The sequence below is a fragment of the Podarcis vaucheri genome (genome assembly GCF_965113315.1).
Source record: "Podarcis vaucheri genome assembly, chromosome: 13".
Taxonomy (NCBI): Eukaryota; Metazoa; Chordata; class Lepidosauria; order Squamata; family Lacertidae; genus Podarcis; species Podarcis vaucheri.
In genome coordinates this window covers 54,063,791-54,081,438 of record NC_138751.1, presented here as the reverse complement: position 1 = coordinate 54,081,438, position 17,648 = coordinate 54,063,791, and the positions used below count along the sequence as shown (strand labels likewise).

The following is a 17,648-nucleotide window of genomic DNA, read 5'->3' as shown; positions in this document are numbered from 1 at the left end:
TCACCATTCTTCTGGGCTTTGGTGGATATTGGGATTATTTTTTTGGCCACTGGGCTACCAAGGCAAACGAAGCACTCTGTAAGTTCACTACCAAAATGACAAATGTGGCCCTTCCACAACTATGGGATCTCCCCCTGCTTCTACTACCTTGCTGTATGCAGACAAATGCAGGGAGAATGAGCTGGAGCCGCTAGAGGGTAAGTGCCCCCATGCAACCAAATGTATGCATGATGTTGCCCCCAAACAAAGGAACAGAAGCATGCATCCCTCCAAGGAACTCACAGCTGTACAGCTAAAATGCCTATGAATTTTAAATCACCCTTGATATGGACACAGGATACAAGTCAGGCTTTTTTTAATCTCTATAAAAAGGTAAACAAGGCACATGCATTGCTACTACTGTTTGGCATTTCAAAAAGTTCCAAAACATTAATGTACATAATGCAATGCTGAGTTTTGAAGCAGCAGGTGATATTGGACATGATTATTAGTAATTATTATAGAGAAAAATGATATGCTTCTAAACATCCTCTCTGCAACATTTGAGAGAGTGAGAAGCTATCCACTTATGTTTTGGAATCAGGCAGTTGGCAACTCTGGTCCACGTTCTAGAACAACAGTTTTTGCTGTCATACAACACTGAAGACCATGGAGAGATACTGTTCGTAAGACACTTGGATCCAGCCATCCTGGTCAGTATCATAGCGTCTGAAGACATCCGTCCATTTCTGGAAAAAAACATGTTAAAACAGATTTACCTATAGATGAAACTACTGAGTTCTTCTACTGAAACATAGCTTCCATTTGTGAAACAGGAATCGAAGCTGAGCGAATGGTCAGCTGAATTACTAGAATACATAATCTAAAGGCGTATATAATCTAGAGGATTCTACTTATAAATTCCTTATTTCTACTTCTAGTCCTAGAAAAATTATTCACTGCTTGCTGCTCATTGGAACAAAAATGTTGATGGTGCCGTCTTTAGAGCCACACTCTTACTGCTTAGTATGTTAAAATAAACAGTAACTGGCATCTTCCTGAAAAATCAGATTTTACAGACAGCACAAATGAAGGTGACAAAATAAATACTGAAGAAACTGAAAAGCACTGAAAAACAAAACACTATCACTAAATTCAAATCAGCAATGGATTTTCAAATTATTTGATATATATGCTAAACTTACTGTTACTTGGTCGTTCTAAATTGTAACTATTCAACAGCCCAGTTTGTTACCTGTATGACAACACAACACTGGATGAAGTCATCAAAAGCCACTTGTCCTCTTCTTTGTCTGTCAAACTTCTGAATGAGGAGATCGTAGAATTGGTCAGATAGTCGATAACCTTGAAAGAATTGAAGGTATTAAGGAGCAAAGTAAATAAAAAATGAAAGTCTACGAGTCTTCTGTGTTATGGATTAATTAGGCAACGATATGACACTGCAACCAAAACCAAATTAATTTCATTGATGGAATGAACCAAAACCACACAAAACACCACAAAGCAATACAACAAAGTCATAAAAACTACAGGAGATTCATGCAAACTCAGGACCACTTAAATTCAATAGCAAAAATGTGTTGGTAATGAAAACAAGCAGATGCTATGCTGCACGCATAGTGTGGTCACCTTACTTTCCAAATATGAAGGCAAAGGTTTATTTAAATTAGGAAAAACCAAATTAATTTCATTGATGGAATGAACAACATACTGTCTAATAAGCAATGATGGAGCCTTTGGCAGAAATTAAAAACCCTTCAGCTTTGCCCAGTCTTTTCGAAAGTCTTCAACTGTGGACCAACTCCCCATTTATGTGCTCTATTTGCACATGACCATGCACAAGCACAGTGCTGGGATTCCAGAGTAGATCCCAGAAATGTGGAGCACCCTGGCGAGTCCTCTTGGCTTACAAGGAGACCCTCTTCATAGGCCAGAGTATATCCTCTGGGGAGGATTTCCTTTGTGAGGCAGGAGGCACAGCAGGGCCTTGCAGAGGCCTCCTGCCTAAAAGCTGACATGCTTCCCCACTTGTCAGCTGTGTAAGCCGTGATGTCCCTCCAGCTCACAACATTCAGCGTGCAGGGTGCAATATCCTTGATAATTCTTGAAATACTAATTCTAACAGTGCAATTCTAATAAATGCCTACTTATTGGAAGTCTTCCGAAGTTCAGTGGAGCTTATACTGGGGTAAGTGAATAGAGGACTGTAGCTATAAATACTTTCTCTCCAGCTGTTTCTTGGTAATAACTAAACCAAGTTCTTAGACCTTTAAATAAATTAGTAAAGGTGATATGAATGGGACACGGGTGGCGCTGTGGGTAAAAGCCTCAGCGCCTAGGGCTTGCCGATCGTAAGGTCGGCGGTTCGAATCCCCGCGGCGGGGTGCGCTCCCGCTGCTCGGTCCCAGCGCCTGCCAACCTAGCAGTTCGAAAGCACCTCCGGGTGCAAGTAGATAAATAGGTACCGCTTACCAGCGGGAAGGTAAACGGCGTTCCGTGTGCTGCGCTGGCTCGCCAGATGCAGCTTTGTCACGCTGGCCACGTGACCCGGAAGTGTCTCCGGACAGCGCTGGCCCCCGGCCTATAGATGTGAGATGGGCGCACAAACCCCAGAGTCTGTCAAGACTGGCCCGTTTGGGCAGGGGTACCTTTACCTTTACCTAAAGGTGATATGAAGCTATTTGTAAAAACTAGGAGGAAATTTTTATATTTCAGTCTTGTAGTTTTTCTCAGTTAAACAATTACTCTAAAATGGTAGTGTTGGGGTAGTATTTTCAGACTTCTTCTAGAAGGACCACAACAAAAACAAGCTCATCTCCTCTTTGGAATATTTCAATGTGATAAGGTTTAATCCTCAGTCTAGTTCAGGGGTATTCAACCTTTTTATACCTACTGCCCACTAATGCCTCTTTCTTGATGGTAAAATTTCCCTACCACCCACCAGTGCTCAATGGAAGGAGGATTCAGCTTGTGCCATAGAAGCCACTACCGCCCACCTAGAATCCTGAAACGCCCACTAGTGGGCGGTAGGAACCAGGCTGACAACCCTAGATGATTGTGATACATGATCAATATAATTACAAATGAATTACCAAAACCTGTTAGTGCTTGCTTTAGTTCATGTTTGTCAATCATTCCTGAATTGTCTCTATCATACGTGCGAAAGACATTCTGCCAGTCAGATACGTATTTCCAGACTCCTGTGAATTCATTGAAGTTCACACCACCTTTGTTCTCTCTGTCAAACATGGCTGAAACAAACATTCAGAATATTAATTCATTTAAGTTACAGAATGAGACACCAATCATTCTCTATTACATTTCTGTTAAGATTAAGAGACAGCAAAAACTGAAATACCTCATTAAAAAGTTTACTATATGGATTTTTACCTTTTAATGTAAAGAAAAACAAGGAACAGTGGTAGAAGCAGCTCTTATGTAAACTGATACAGGTTCTAAAAAGAATTCAGTATAGTCAACACTTTTCCTTGAATAAAGGTTTCTTAAAGGGTGGCTCTTCTCAATGCACCAGAAGTCCACAGATTCACAAAATGGAATCTAAAATAATATGACACAGGCAAACTATGAGCCCATGACAAAGTGCTCACTCTTAAAAAAGTTTTCTTGGTGGAGAACACAGGATGAATACATAGGATGAATATGACCAAACAGGTTAGATCCAGTTTTAGGGCCTACTCTATGGTAGTTATTGCAGCCAAAGGAAAATCATATTTCTACACCAATATGTCTTAATGTAGCTCAAAGGGGCCTTGTTAGGGGTTTAACAATCTGCTTAATAAAGGTCTGGTAGAGAACATCAGATGGAACCAATGAAGTTCCATTGTGATCAGTTTGCATTACATTCCGCAGATTCAATTGCTCATATTCACTCAACTTAAGATGCCACAATTTCAACATCATTAGAAGCGAAGGCAGCAAAGATACCATCTGTTGCCTTTCAGCTACTATTGTCTGAGAAAGTGGACGAGGGATGAAGCCAACCATGCACTCCTAGGTTCCTTGCCCATCTTGGCTTCTGAAAACTTGACTCACCTTCAGTGAATATCAGCTGTGCAATGGTGATGTCCCCTTTTGTTTTTAAAAGGAGAGAGCAATTTTTAAAAAAATCTAAATCTGGATCCTACACCTTTGGAAAATCTCTAATACGCCATTTTAAAGCAACACTTTGCAACACACCCCAATCTGATCCCTTCCAGCCTGGTATGGAACAGACTCTGCTTTGGTCATCTCCCTGGATGACCAGCACTGAAGAACAGATGGGAGAGAAAAGTGCAAACCTGATGGTTCATCTTAACTTTTCACATTTTCCACATCAACCATAGAATCCTTATGTGACATCACCCTGGGAGCATTCTTTTGCAGTGGCTTTGGCCCTACCAGGAGGGTAGGATCCAGAGGATGCTGTTAGATGACTTCCGTTTTACTTCATGACCTTTGGGATGCCACAAGGTTCTATTCTCTTCAATATCTACATTAGAGGTAGGAAACCTTGAGTGCTCCAGATGTCCAACTCCCATCAATCCCAGCAACAAAATCATGGTATAGTCACCTGGAGGTTTGGGCAGAAGTGCCATCAATATGCAGATGGCACAAAGCTTTTATCTTCTATACTCTAATCCGAAGAAGGTGGCGGAAACACTAAACAGATTTCTCCAAGCAATTTTGGTTTGGATAAGGGCACTGTCTCAAGACAGACAGATGCCAACAACCACCAAGAAGCTGATACTTAAATCTCTCATTTTGCATTAGGATAATGGAGTCCTCAAGCCAACCTGCCTTGTTCTTTCTACTGAAGGCAGTTCTGCCAGTTTTCTGCCCAAAGCCCTTTGTCAAACCTGCAGTCTTCCCTGCATGCACTGGTTGTATAGTAAACAAGTGATGTTATCAATAAAAATAGATGGATTCAGTCTCAGCTTTTGTCTCTTCACTTTCTATGTGTCTTTGGAGGGAGCAAGCAGTGTTGACATGGTGTTCAGGAAGATTTGGTCTCCATCCACAATTAACCCATGCTTCAGGATAGCTCGGCTTCAGATTTTCTTAGGAATCTGTATACACTCAACAAGGACAGTTGTTTCATCCACATTGTTCCTTGAGTTTTCTCTGTTCTTGAAGTTTATTATACTGCTCTCTGTTTGTAGTCCTCAGTGTCAATCCTGTAGTATGAGTGTTTCATCTTGAGAGGATACACCTTTCAGAGCTATGCCAAGGTCAGTGGTTGCCTGCCCTCTTGCCTCACCTCTGGATAATGTGAGTTGCCATTACTCATATGGTTCTCCACACACAGACCATGAAAAAACCAACCCCCGAATGCTTACCTATAACTGGTTCTTCAACTGGTGATTTGTACCATCGCATAACCAGGCTCCTCCACTGCAGCAGTCAGTAAAGGAAGAGTGGAAAGTTGGGGTCACACTGCCCTGAGGGCAGACATCCCATCAAAAATCTGCCATCTGGCTCTAGAAGTTTCAAAATTGTGCTCTATGCAACCGCAGAATCCATGTGAAAAACCACACATATGACTATTCAAAAGCAACTCAGTAAAAAAGCAAGCAGTGCATTTCAAACAGGGAGTATTTTGGTCCCCGTCTCCCACATTAAACTATGTAAATTGTAATGGGCTAAGAGGGCAATGCAACTGGACGTCATTTCAAACAAAATATTCTTCCAGTTCTCACCACTGATACAATTTTGTTTAACTATTTTATTGACATACTACGACCCGCCTAAAAATGCTGCTTGTGAGTACAACCCGCCCCCCAAATGTTAAAAGTATGATGTTATGAATCACTTACATATGATAGATCTAACAGTTGCTGGATTGAATGGAGTCCATGTTCCTAAAAGAGAACGGAAGCAAATCATTAAAATATGTGTGCAGGAAAAGCTAAGTGTTATGAACTCTTGAAGATGAGAGGATAAGAACCATTAAGACAGAATCAATACGGATTCTCACTCTCGGTCCCCACCACCATTTATTTTTTTTAAGCTTTATACAATACAAATAAGGTAAAGGTAAAGGTACCCCTGCCCGAACGGGCCAGTCTTGACAGACTGTGGGGTTTGTGCGCCCATCTCACATTTATTGGCCGGGGGCCAGCGCTGTCCGGGGACACTTCCGGGTCACGTGGCCAGCGTGACATCGCTGCTCTGGCGAGCCAGAGCCGCACACGGAACGCCGTTTACCTTCCCGCTGGTAAGCGGTACCTATTTATCTACTTGCACCCGGGGGTGCTTTCGAACTGCTAGGTGGGCAGGCGCTGGGACCGAACAGCGGGAGCGCACCCCGCCGCGGGGATTCGAACCGCCGACCTTTCGATCGGCAAGCCCTAGGCGTTGAGGCTTTAGCCCACAGAGCCACCCGCGTCCCTACAATACAAATACTCCTTTACTAATAATTTACAAAATATTATACCATTCTTAAAACATTGCAGGGGGTTGGACTAGATGACCCTTGGGTCCCTCTTCCAACCCTACAATTCTATGATTCTACATTCTATCATTCTTACAGTATTAAAGACTGCTCCATCCCAATTCAAAAAGTAATGAATCAAGGGATACAATGTTTGCCCAACGCTGCTTTGTGCAGCTCCTTAAGTCGTAAAAGCCAGCTGCTTCTCAGGATCCTTTGAACTGCTGCACAAACCCAGGACCCAGCACTAAGCAGGACTGCTGCCCCTTCAAACCAGCCAATACAGAAAGTGATTCTGCGGAGTTCATGCAAGGAGCTCACTGGTGCACTAAGGTGATGCTGCTTAGCTAGCTAGCTAGCTAAGTTCCCTTTTAAGCCTGATCTTCCTGCAATCTTTGAGGGAAGTAGAAACTCTCAAAGGCTTAGGTTGCCTTCCCTGGTAAGCCCAATTGTGGTGCAGTCTTAAAGGGAAATATACAAATGCTTGCAAAAGCCTTTGGGGGTCTTGCTCCCCCCCAATAGACAGCAACACTAGTTAAGGCATGAGGAACAACCAGCAGGCCCAGGCAAGTGGTTTTAACAGAGGTGCGAGGTAGGCCATTTAGCAAGCTGCTCTGTGCAGCTCCTCCCAAGTTGTAGGGTAGGGCTTGGCACAAACTATGAAGTGAGAAGATGCAAAGGGAGGGGAGGGATAAACAAATCAACCCTTCATGATCATGTTAGCTCCTTTAAACTCAACTGCTTTCAATATATCAATGTAATGTGATTCCAAGCATCTGAGAATAATGACCAGGAGGTTGCTTTTGTCCAACCTGTTACTTTCAAAAGCCTCCCTTTTCACACACGACTCCAAGTTATGACTCTGTGTCCTCATATCTTGCCAGCTATCACCAAGAGACAAGAATGCCCCTTAATACATGTTGGGTTACCTCTAGACTTGTAATATTCAAAGAATAATCAGGGGCAACAATTTTGTCCCATGCTTTCAAGGGATATTCAAGTAGGAGCAAATTCATTTTAACCAGTCTTAATAACTGTGAGGTTTTTTAAAAATATTATTACTTATTACATATGTATACTGCCCTATACCCATAGGTTTACAATCAAAAGGGTTAGTTATGCTGGATTTTTCTGACATAAATACTTACATGAAGGACCCTTTGCACTTCAGAGACTTTTGTTTTTTCTGCCTTATGTGGGTTATGTAACCAATGGTTACGTTGCAGCATATTCCCCTTATTACATACAATTTTCTATCCTGAGCAACATTCAGTTTCCCCACTGGGTACACACACAGTGGAAAGCCATAACTGGCACAGAGATGTATACGATAGCAACATAACAAATCTACATGCTCTTGTGAACTTTCCTATGGAGAGAGGTGGTTAGGAAATCAATGTATTTCAAGGGAAAAAAATACAGATGGACGGGGTGTCAATAATAAAAGTTATTACTAACATTTGTGTTTCAGAACAGTGTACTTTTTTTGTTCTCCCAATAACTGTGCAAAGTTGGCTATGCTGTAAGACTGACCAACCCCACCCTCACAAAACACAAAGCGTTAGAGTTAAGCAAAGAACTGGACCCCAGTCTCTCTAATCAAAGTCTGACCTCCCCTTTTGCCTTTAAAAATCTTAAGTAGCTACTTATTCTCCCCTGGCCTCCAAGGCTTGGGAAGAACCCTGTTCTGTCCACTTTGGCTAGAGATTGTTGGGCAGGCATAGGCAAACTCGGCCCTCCAGATGTTTTGGGACTGCAAATCCCATCATCCCTATCTAACAGGACCCGTGGTCAGGGATGATCGGAATTGTAGTCCCAAAACATCTGGAGGGCCGAGGTTGCCTATGCCCATAGCTGTCAACTTTACCCTTTTCTTGCAAGGAATCCTATTCGGAATAAGGGAATTTCCCTTTAAAAAAGGGAAAAGTTGGCAGCTATTCCTATACCTGTTGTTGGGGATATGAAACAGGACAGTCTCATCAATTGCAGTGTCTCTTTGGAACGCTCTTGCCCTGGGAATGCCCACCTTTCAGCACCATTTATAAGCTTCAAGATATTATTATAACAATAATAACAATAATAATTTATTATTTATACCCCGCTCATCTGGCTGAGCTTCCCCAGCCACTCTGGGCGGCTCCCAATTAAATGTTAAAAACAGTACAGCATTAAATATTAAAAAATTCCCTGAACAGGGAACAGCCTTCAGATGTCTTTTAAAGATAGGATAGCTGCTTATTTCCTTCACATCTGAAGGGAGGGTGTTCCACAGGGTGGGCGCCACTACCAAGAAGGCCCTCTGTCTGGTTCCCTGTAACCTCACTTCTCACAATGAGGGAACCGCCAGAAGGCCCTCGGCGCTGGATCTCAGTGTCCGGGCTGAACGATGGGGGTGGAGACGCTCCTTCAGGTATACTGGGCCAAGGCCGTTTAGGGCTTTAAAGGTCAGCACCAACACTTTGAATTGTACTCGGAAACACAGGTAAAGGTAAAGGTACCCCTGCCCGTACGGGCCAGTCGTGTCTGACTCTAGGGTTGTGCGCCCATCTCACTTAAGAGGCCGGGGGCCAGCGCTGTCCGGAGACACTTCCGGGTCCCGTGGCCAGCGTGACGAAGCTGCTCTGGTGAGCCAGCACCAGCGCATGGAAACGCCGTTTACTTTCCCGCTATAAAGCGGTACCTATTTATCTACTTGCACTTAGGGGTGCTTTCGAACTGCTAGGTGGGCAGGAGCTGGGACCGAAAGATGAGGGCTCACCTCGTCGCGGGGATTCGAACCGCGGACCATACGATCGGCAAGTCCTAAGCACGGAGCTTTTACCCACAGCGCCACCCGCTCGGAAACATACTGGGAGCCAAGGCAGATCTCTCAGGACCGGTGTTATGTGGTCCTGGCTGCCACTCCCAGTCACCAGTCTAGCTGCCGCATTCTTTCCCCTGGGCTGGCCAATTTTACCTTCAGTTTTGCTATTTCTTTGGGTGCCCTTTCACTATTAGGGTTGTTTCTTCTTATTGCACAACATGGGCGTATTCTGAATTAAAATGAGGCAGGCACGGCGGGAGAGGGCCTTTTAGGTGGCTACTCCCAGGCAAAGTTGGAACTTCCTCCCTAGAAAAGCTGGACTGCTTGTTCCAGCAGGGTTTGAGGAACAGACTGCTTCTACTAAAAGGGCTGCTGGCGCCCTGCTCTTTTTATTGTAATAGTCCGTATGTTTTTAACAGCTAAGAGAGAGCATTAGTTATTTTCAATTCTAATAATGTTTGTTTTTTAAACTATTCCCACCCCCCACCCCTATTATTTTTTAGCTGTTTACATTTCTATCTGTACACCACCTCAAGTCCATCAGGGAAAAAGGTGAGATATAAATAAAATAATAATAATAACAACAATAATAATAACAATAATTTAAATCATGAGGAAATACAGCTTTAATTCTATTGGTGTTTAATTATTTCCTCAATGCTTCCTCTCTATACTTTTAGCTGTTCTCATCTGTAATAGTCTGTATGTTTTTAACAGCTAAGAGAGAGCGTTAGTTATTTTCAATTCTAATAATGTTTGTTTCTTAAACTATTCCCACCCCCCCACCCCTGAGTCCGAGTCAGGGGGAAAAGGTTGGATATAAATAAATTTGTATAAGTATTTACTTACAATTAATATAAATAAATTGTATTATTTTTGATATTATTTATTAATATAAATTAATAATAATAGTTTACATTCCCCGTAGCTTCTCTCTCTCTATAGTTTGAATTAAACCTTTTCCCCCCTTCAAATGCTTGTTTCACCCGCCCGCCCTCCCAGTTGTTCCCCTTTCTCTCGCTAGGCCGCCCTGCGTCCCCGCCTGGCGAAAAGGCGGAGTACCACCAATCGGAGGCCGACGGCGGCGCCAGAAGCGCGGGGAGGCGCCGGCCAGGTAGGCCGCGCCTGGGGAGGCCTCGGTCCACCCACCGTTGGAGAGCGCTTGCTGGAGCTCCACGTCCGAGATGACGCCGCTGCGGTCCTTGTCGACCCTGAGGCAAAAGACAACGGGAAGCGGTCACCGGGGGCGCGTCGGCCAAAGGGGCGAGCCGGCCCACGCGAGTCCCCGGCCCGGGCCTCCTCCTCCTCCTCCTCCCGCGGCCCCTCGCTCACCTCTGGAAGACGCCCCACAGGAAGTTGGCGTCGGCTCTCCCCATCGCCGCCATCGCGGGCGGAGGAAAGCGGCCGCTCCCTCGGGGACCTCGGGTTCCGGGTCTGCGTCGCGAGCGGGAGCCGCTGCTTCTTCCTCCTCCTCGGGCCGCCAGAAAGAAACGCCTCGGCTCCTCCTCAGGCCGGCGAGGAGGGAGGGAGGGAAGGAGGGAGGGAGCGAGCGCCGCCTTTCCTCGGCAGGCGCCGCCTCAAGGCGCGGGAGGTTCTTCGCCGCGCGCGGACGCGTGGCATCTGCACGTGGGGACGGGCGCGTGCAGGGTCGTGGCGGAGCCGCGAGTGGGCAGCCGCCGCCGCCGCGGAGGTGCTCAGGACGAAAAGCCTCACCTCGAAAAGGACTTTGCCGAATTGGAAAATGATCTTGTATTATTATTCCAGTTACAGATAGGTAGCCGTGTTGGTCTGCCATAGTCAAAATAAAAAAATTCCTTCCAGTAGCACCTTAAAGACCAACTAAGTTAGTTCTTGGTATGAGCTTTCGTGTGCATGTGTATCTGAAGAGGTGTGCATGCACACGAAAGCTCATACCAAGAACTTAGTTGGTCTTTAAGGTGCTACTGGAAGGAATTTTTGTTTTATTATTGTTATTTTATTTATGATTTTCAGTTTTATACACTTCAAAACTCGACTGAATCCTTTCCCCTCTTTCTGCGGTACCTTGATTTTATTTTTTATATTTTCTGCGTATTCCAAATTAACTTATTTTATTCATCTACTTTAAATATACAGTGGTACGTCTGGATGCGAACGGGATCCGTTTCAGAGCCCCGTTCGCATCCTGAGCAGAATGCAACCCGCGTCTGCGCGTGCACGGGTTGCGATTTGCCGCATCTGCGCATGTGCATGACGTCATTTTGAGCGTCTGTGCATGCGCAAGCGGAAAAACCTGGAAGTAACGCATTCCGTTACTTCCAGGTCGCCGCGGAGCGCAACCTGAAGCAACTTTAACCCAAAGTATGACTGTATACTCTTATAAAACTGCAGGTTATTACAATAATCCTGCCAATGTTCTTACCTGTTTACAGTCTATTTGTAAATATTCAATAAACCATTTCCGTTCTTTTATAAAAAGTTGGTTGTCCCACTGAAGTGATCAAGGCTGGATGGAGAGACTTCCTCTCCAGGGAAGGCTGGGCATTTGGGGCGTCTTAGTTTATAGAAAAAGCGAGTGAGAGGTGGTGGTGTGAGAAAGGTTTACGAAATGATGTGCGGCATGGCGGAAGCACGGAGGAAAGCATTCCTCTTCCATAACTCGGGGACGTGTAGTGCAGCTGAATGTGAGAAGATTTGGGAGGGATAAAAGAAAGGACGCTGGCTGTGCTCTTCCTCTGCAGTCGGAGGCACCAATACTTCTGAATACAGTGGTACGTCAGGTTACAGACGCTTCAGGTTACAGACTCCTCTAACCCAGAAATATTACCTCGGGTTAAGAACTTTGCTTCAGGACGAGAACAGAAATCGTGCGGCGGCAGCAGGAGGCCCATAAGCTAAAGTGCTGCTTCAGGTTAAGAACAGTTTCAGGTTAAGAATGGACCTCTGGAACGAATTAAGTACTTAACCCAAGGTACAGTGGTGCCCCGCAAGACAAATGCCTCGCAAGACGGAAAACTCGCTAGACGAAAGAGTTTTCCGTTTTGGAGGTGCTTCGCAAAACGAATCTCCTATGGGCTTGCTTCGCAAGACGAAAATGTCTTGCGAGTTCCTGCGGGTTTTTTTCCCCTCCCCCCTTTTTCTAAGCCGCTTATCAGCTGATCCAATAAGCCGCTAAAAGCCGCTAATAGCGCTAATCTGCTAATCCTTCAATGGGCTTGCTTCGCAAGACGAAAAAACCGCTAGACGAAGAGAATCACAGAACGGATTCTTTTCGTCTTGCGAGGCACCACTTGTGCTTGTTGGTTTCTCACAGGCATTTGGTTGGCCACTGTGGGAACAGGATTCTGGATTAGATGGGCCACTGGCCTGATCCAGCCGGCTGTTCTTATTTAGCATTTTAGCATAACTGCGACTGGGCAGCAAGGAGCTGTATCTGCACTCAGAGCAGCAGGGCAGGCAGCTGTGAAGCCTGTGCAGTTTATATCCTTCCCAATTCATAGCTACCTAAGCAGCCTTATGCCAAGTCCATCCAGCTCAGTATTGTAGACACCGGTTGGCAGGGGGCTAGCTGGAGTTTCAGGGATGCGGGTGGCGCTGTGGGTTAAACTACAGAGCCTAGGACTTGCCGATCAAAAGGTCGGTGGTTTGAATCCCCGCGATGGGGTGAGCTCCTGTTGTTTGATCCCAGCTCCTGCCAACCTAGCAGTTCGAAAGCACGTCCAAGTGCAAGTAGATACATAGGTACCACTCCGGCAGGAAAGTAAACAGTGTTTCCGTGAGCTGCTCTGGTTCGCAAGAAGCGGCTTAGTCATGCTGGCCACATGACCCGGAAGCTGTACACTGGCTTCCTTGGCCAATAAAGCGAGATGAGTGCCGCAACCCCAGAGTCGTCCGCAACTGGACCTAATGGTCAGGGGTCCCTTGACCTTTACCTAGCTGGAGTTTCAGGCAGGGATACTTTTGATGCTGATTGCTTTGTGTTTGTTTCTTTCTTTCATTCACTGCCACTTGGAAGTACACAGACTTGTAACTCGTATATCTGTTTGGCTTGGGTATTTAACTTAACCTGCTACTACAATTTCCTTTCTTACATACATACATAATACAGTGGTGCCCCGCAAGACGAATGCCTCGCAAGACGGAAAACTCGCTAGACGAAAGGGTTTTCCGTTTTTGAGCTGCTTCGCAAGACGAATTTCCCTATGGGCTTGCTTCGCAAGACGGAAACGTCTTGCAAGTTTGTTTCCTTTTTCTTAACTCATAGAACGCAGTGTACATAGTAGGCTTTTTTGAGGTTTTTAAAGACTTTGGTGATTTTTGAAGCTTTTCCAAAACTTCTTTTGCAGCCATTTGGTAAGTTAAGCTTTTAAAACTTTTGGGGGTGGGTTGGATTTTGGGTTGGGGTGTTTGGAATTCAAGGACTTGGTGTTGGGAAGGGGTTTGCAAGAATCTGGAAGCTTGTGTGGTTTTTTTTGCATTTTTATGATTTTCTGTGACCATTGGGCCACTCTGCTGTTTTTTTAAAAAAATTCTGGATTTGAATTTCTGTGTGCTGGGTTGCGGGGGGGGGAACAGTTGGGAAGGGGTTTGCAAGAATCTGGAAGCTTGTGGGTTTTTTCTTCATTTTTATGATTTTCTGTGACCATTGGGCCACTCTGCTGTTTTTTTAAAAAAATTCTGGGTTTGAATTTTGAAATGCTCTTTACAGTATGTGTGACTTTAAAGAGCACTTAATAAACTCTTGTTGTACCAAATTTGGCTTTGTTTGGACTTTTTTTGACCATAGGAACGCATTAATTGATTTTCAATGCATTCCTATGGGAAACCGTGCTTCGCAAGACGAAAAATTCGCTAGACGAAAAAATTCACGGAACTAATTAATTTCGTCTTGCGAGGCACCACTGTAACTGTATTTTGCTTTGTATCTGGTGACCAATTTCTATTGTATTATGTTATTCTTAATAAAAAATATATATTATAAATGTAAACACTCACAAGTTTCAATGCTGTTGAGTTGGAAAATGAATGGGGTCTGAAAAGCCGTTTTTAAAAAGTTCTATGTTTCTATAATTCAAGATTTCCAGGGCAGCTTATGGTAACTTACAAAATGGTTCACAACTAGTACAGGCCCATTGGAGGTCCGTAGTTTGAGCCTATGTGGATGCATGTCAGTTGCTGGAGCCCAAGGACTTGGAGAGGGGACTTACAGCTCCCTCAATCCCTGCCTATTGTGGCAGGAGGCACATTTGCAACCCGCAGCACCACGTCTGCAAATGCATGTGACGCGATTCGGCGCTTCTGCACATGCGCAACATCATTTTGTGTTTCTGCGCCCACACGAGCGCTGAAACCCGGTATTAACCCGTTCCGGTACTTCTGGGCTTGGCGCAGTCCGTAACCTGAAAACGCGCAACCCAAGGTATAACTGTATATGAAATTAATGTGAGTCATCACCTTGAAATTTGATAGTCAACAGTACAACACACAGCTCTGTCTCTCCATTCCTTTGTTTTGTACTAACTGCAGTTTCCGGACAGTCTTCAAAAGTCAGTCCTCACTTGTGGACCAGTATAATCTGGAGGTTACCAGAGCATGGGTAAATGTAGTGAGGCTCTCTATTCAGGTTGTGTTGCAGGTGATGTACCAGGCTTAGGTGGTGAAAGACGCGATGCCACTGATGGTTCTTGAGCCACTAGCAAAATTCCTGGATCAATGACAGTCTGATTTGGTGACAGGCAGCTCCTATGTGTTTTGTTTGAAGTATAGACCTTCTTGTTTACTCATGCTTATTAAACAAATTATGAAATCTGTATTTGAATCTTGGTGGTTTAGTATGACGTGTTTTTTTTAATTTCATGCTTTAATTATTTATTTTATGCTGACAGTATTTTTCAGTGTAAGCCACCTAGAAAATTTTGTGTTGTGAAATGACATGCAATACTGAAAATAAGTAGAGAGCATGTATAAAGTTTGTGTTAAAGGTTCCTGAAGGGAGAGGGAAGCTCTGAACAGTCTCCATTCCCAATGCAAATGGCATCACACATCCTTTATACACATCTGCTTTCAAATCCAATAAGTCTGTTAAATCAGGGTGGGGGAACAATAACCAATGTACCTCAACAATTTCAAGTTTTCATTTTTTCATGAATAAAGCATAAATCCATCCCTAATACATTTTCTAAAACCTATTCAGTTAGTCATCAGAGTACACACAAAAAGTTCAAGACAGAGTTCGTCAAAACAACTGATGGCAAAGACATCAATTTAAAGCATTCTGGCCATCAGAATACAGCATACTCTTCAAGTGACTAAGCTAACATCAGACACAAAAACTAAAAGTCCAGCATGAAACTCCCATGTGTTTTCTAAGTGCAAAACCAGATTAGGCTACAGTATATCAACACTACACCAAAGTGATCCATACCGAAATATGTTGCTATTACTTAAGAAGCTTTGGCACAGTTAATGTTGGAACTGTAATTTCTTTAAAAATGGGCACATAGTTTGGATTTGGCATGGTTGGGCCTTTGTCCAGAGTTTCAATTATGGTCTGCTTCATCTCTCTGCTGGCATCTCCACGCATTGTCAGTAAAGCTGCAATATGATCATCCCTACCAATGAAAGAAGAACAGCATTAGCACAAAAGCCATTCACGGGAATGATATTGGCAACAGGGAATTCACAGAGTACACATTCTACACTAAACACCTGAGTACCAACTTATCTTCTAGACACTCTAAATTTTAGAGTGCTTGCAGGCCAATTTTTCCAGTTATCTTTGTTATGAGAATCCTTCCACAAACCATATACAAGACATATATTGTACAATATGGGTCCACAAGCCATCACAACGACCACTGCCTACTCAGCATATCTGCTCAGGCACACTTGGTTCCTTGCGTTCCATCTTTATGTTGTAATTACATTTCTATATTCATCTGTTTAAAGGTGTTTCTGTGACTTATAATTTCCCTCCCACTGCCTTGTTAAGCGGGTGGCGCTGTGGTCTAAACCACTGAGCCTAGGGCTTGCCAATCTGAAGGTCAGCAGTTCGAATCCCCACGACAGGGTGAGCTCCCGTTGCTTGGTCCTGCCAACCTAGCAGTTCAAAAACACGTCAAAGTGCAAGTAGATAAATAGGTACCGCTCCGGCGGTTCCCTTGCCCAGTAAAGAGAGATGAGTGCCACAACCCCAGAGGCATTCACAACTGGACTTAACTGTCAGGGGTCCTTTACCTTTTTACATTTTCACAGCTGGGTGGGACGGACGTACCAGAGGAGAAGCACAGCTGCTTTATAGATGGGTTTTGCTTCAGTGCTTAGGAGCTGACTGTCACATTTATGTTTGGAAAGCAATTTTATAGTAATTTAAATTGCTTGCAGGTAAACATAGTGGGGCTATGCATTCCTTAGGAGCATGTGATGATTTGAGAACTATTTTTGAATGATGCGGGAGTGAAGCTCCTGGTTTCCTTATGTGTTCTGCTTATACATAACTTTGCTTCTCAGGGAACTGCCAGAAGGCCCTCGGCGCTGGACCTCAGTGTCCGGGCTGAACGATGGGGGTGGAGACGCTCCTTCAGTTATACAGGGCCGAGGCCGTTTAGGGCTTCAAAGGTCAGCACCAACACTTTGAATTGTGCTCGGAAACGTATTGGGAGCCTATGCAGGTCTTTCAAGACCGGTGTTATGTGGTCTCAGTGGCCGCTCCCAGTCACCAGTCTAGCTGCCGCATTCTGGATTATCCTGATGCTGCTGCCCACCCCACCCCTGGTGACATATAATTCTTATTATTCAAAAAGTGAACTCCTATTCACATGGAGGAAGCCTAAAAGGCAATTAACTTGGTCTAACTCATTCTCAACCCCCCCAATCAAATTGCCCCCCTGTGGGCCACGTGCTCTACGTTGGGAACCACGGCCTTAAAGTCACAAAGAACTATGGTTGCTCCACTAATCCAATCTCATATGGCTCTACAGGGTTTTAGGACTGAGGGCACATTCCTAAATGCACATTTGCCAAGAATCTGAATGCAGAGATGGAGGAGGGCTCTTGTGGAGGAGAACTGCCAGCAAGTGTGAGGATGCTCAACTTGATTTACATAACTCTGCTAAGGAAGTTGCTTGCCCATAACCCCCAGCCAGGCTTGTTGCTTTTGGAGTTCAGTCTGGGAGATTAAGTGACAGGGGAGGGGCGTTTGCAGAAGAAAATCAGTAAGCAGAGGAAGGGGGAAATGTTGCCCGCCCATCCCAACAACTACCCTGCAAATCCCTCCCCACATTAGATGCTGTGGGCTCTGCATTTTCTTCACAATGTGCAGTGTTGCCTCAAGACACCTATTTGCTAAAGCCTACTCCAAATACCACTAAAAATAACATATTCTTGTAATTGGGGACTCGGTTGTATGTGTTCAGATACTGACTTTGTATGCTTACC

The 17,648-nt window shown here is 44.5% G+C and overlaps 2 protein-coding genes across 5 annotated transcripts in view; both read right to left on the bottom strand.

The window, feature by feature from the left end:
* Positions 1–338: 338 nt before the first annotated feature.
* PDCD6 (programmed cell death 6) lies at positions 339–10,702 on the bottom strand. 2 transcript variants are annotated; one of them, XM_082195164.1, is made up of 6 exons: positions 10,566–10,702; positions 10,383–10,444; positions 5,814–5,858; positions 3,093–3,251; positions 1,235–1,344; positions 339–728 (listed from the first exon to the last, which is right to left on the bottom strand). In XM_082195164.1, exons 1-6 carry the CDS (start codon positions 10,616–10,618, stop codon positions 630–632), a joined length of 528 nt encoding a protein of 175 aa, XP_082051290.1. In that variant the 5' UTR covers positions 10,619–10,702; the 3' UTR covers positions 339–629. The 2 variants fall into 2 exon arrangements, with proteins under 2 accessions (XP_082051290.1, XP_082051291.1); XM_082195165.1 differs by having other exon boundaries at positions 3,099–3,251; positions 10,566–10,701.
* Positions 10,703–15,330: 4,628 nt separating this feature from the next.
* The window catches only part of EXOC3 (exocyst complex component 3), a 28,064-nt gene continuing 25,746 nt past the window's right edge, over positions 15,331–17,648 (bottom strand). For all 3 annotated transcript variants that reach the window (XM_082194850.1, XM_082194849.1, XM_082194851.1), the window contains exon 13: positions 15,331–15,823. In XM_082194850.1, the coding sequence (XP_082050976.1) occupies positions 15,652–15,823 (172 nt within the window). In that variant the 3' untranslated portion in view covers positions 15,331–15,651. The remainder of the gene's footprint in view (positions 15,824–17,648) is intronic.

What these genes read in the sequence shown, in the direction of transcription:
- PDCD6 (XM_082195164.1), bottom strand. Translation starts at nt 10,618, where the DNA reads ATGGCGGCGATGGGGAGAGCCGACGCCAACTTCCTGTGGGGCGTCTTC. An exon ending in GCAAGCACTAACAGGTTTTG is followed by an intron (nt 1,345 to 3,092) that starts GTAATTCATTTG and finishes AATTCTTTCAAG; the next exon opens with GTTATCGACTATCTGACCAA. An exon ending in AGTGTTGTGTTGTCATACAG is followed by an intron (nt 729 to 1,234) that starts GTAACAAACTGG and finishes GTTTTTTTCCAG; the next exon opens with AAATGGACGGATGTCTTCAG.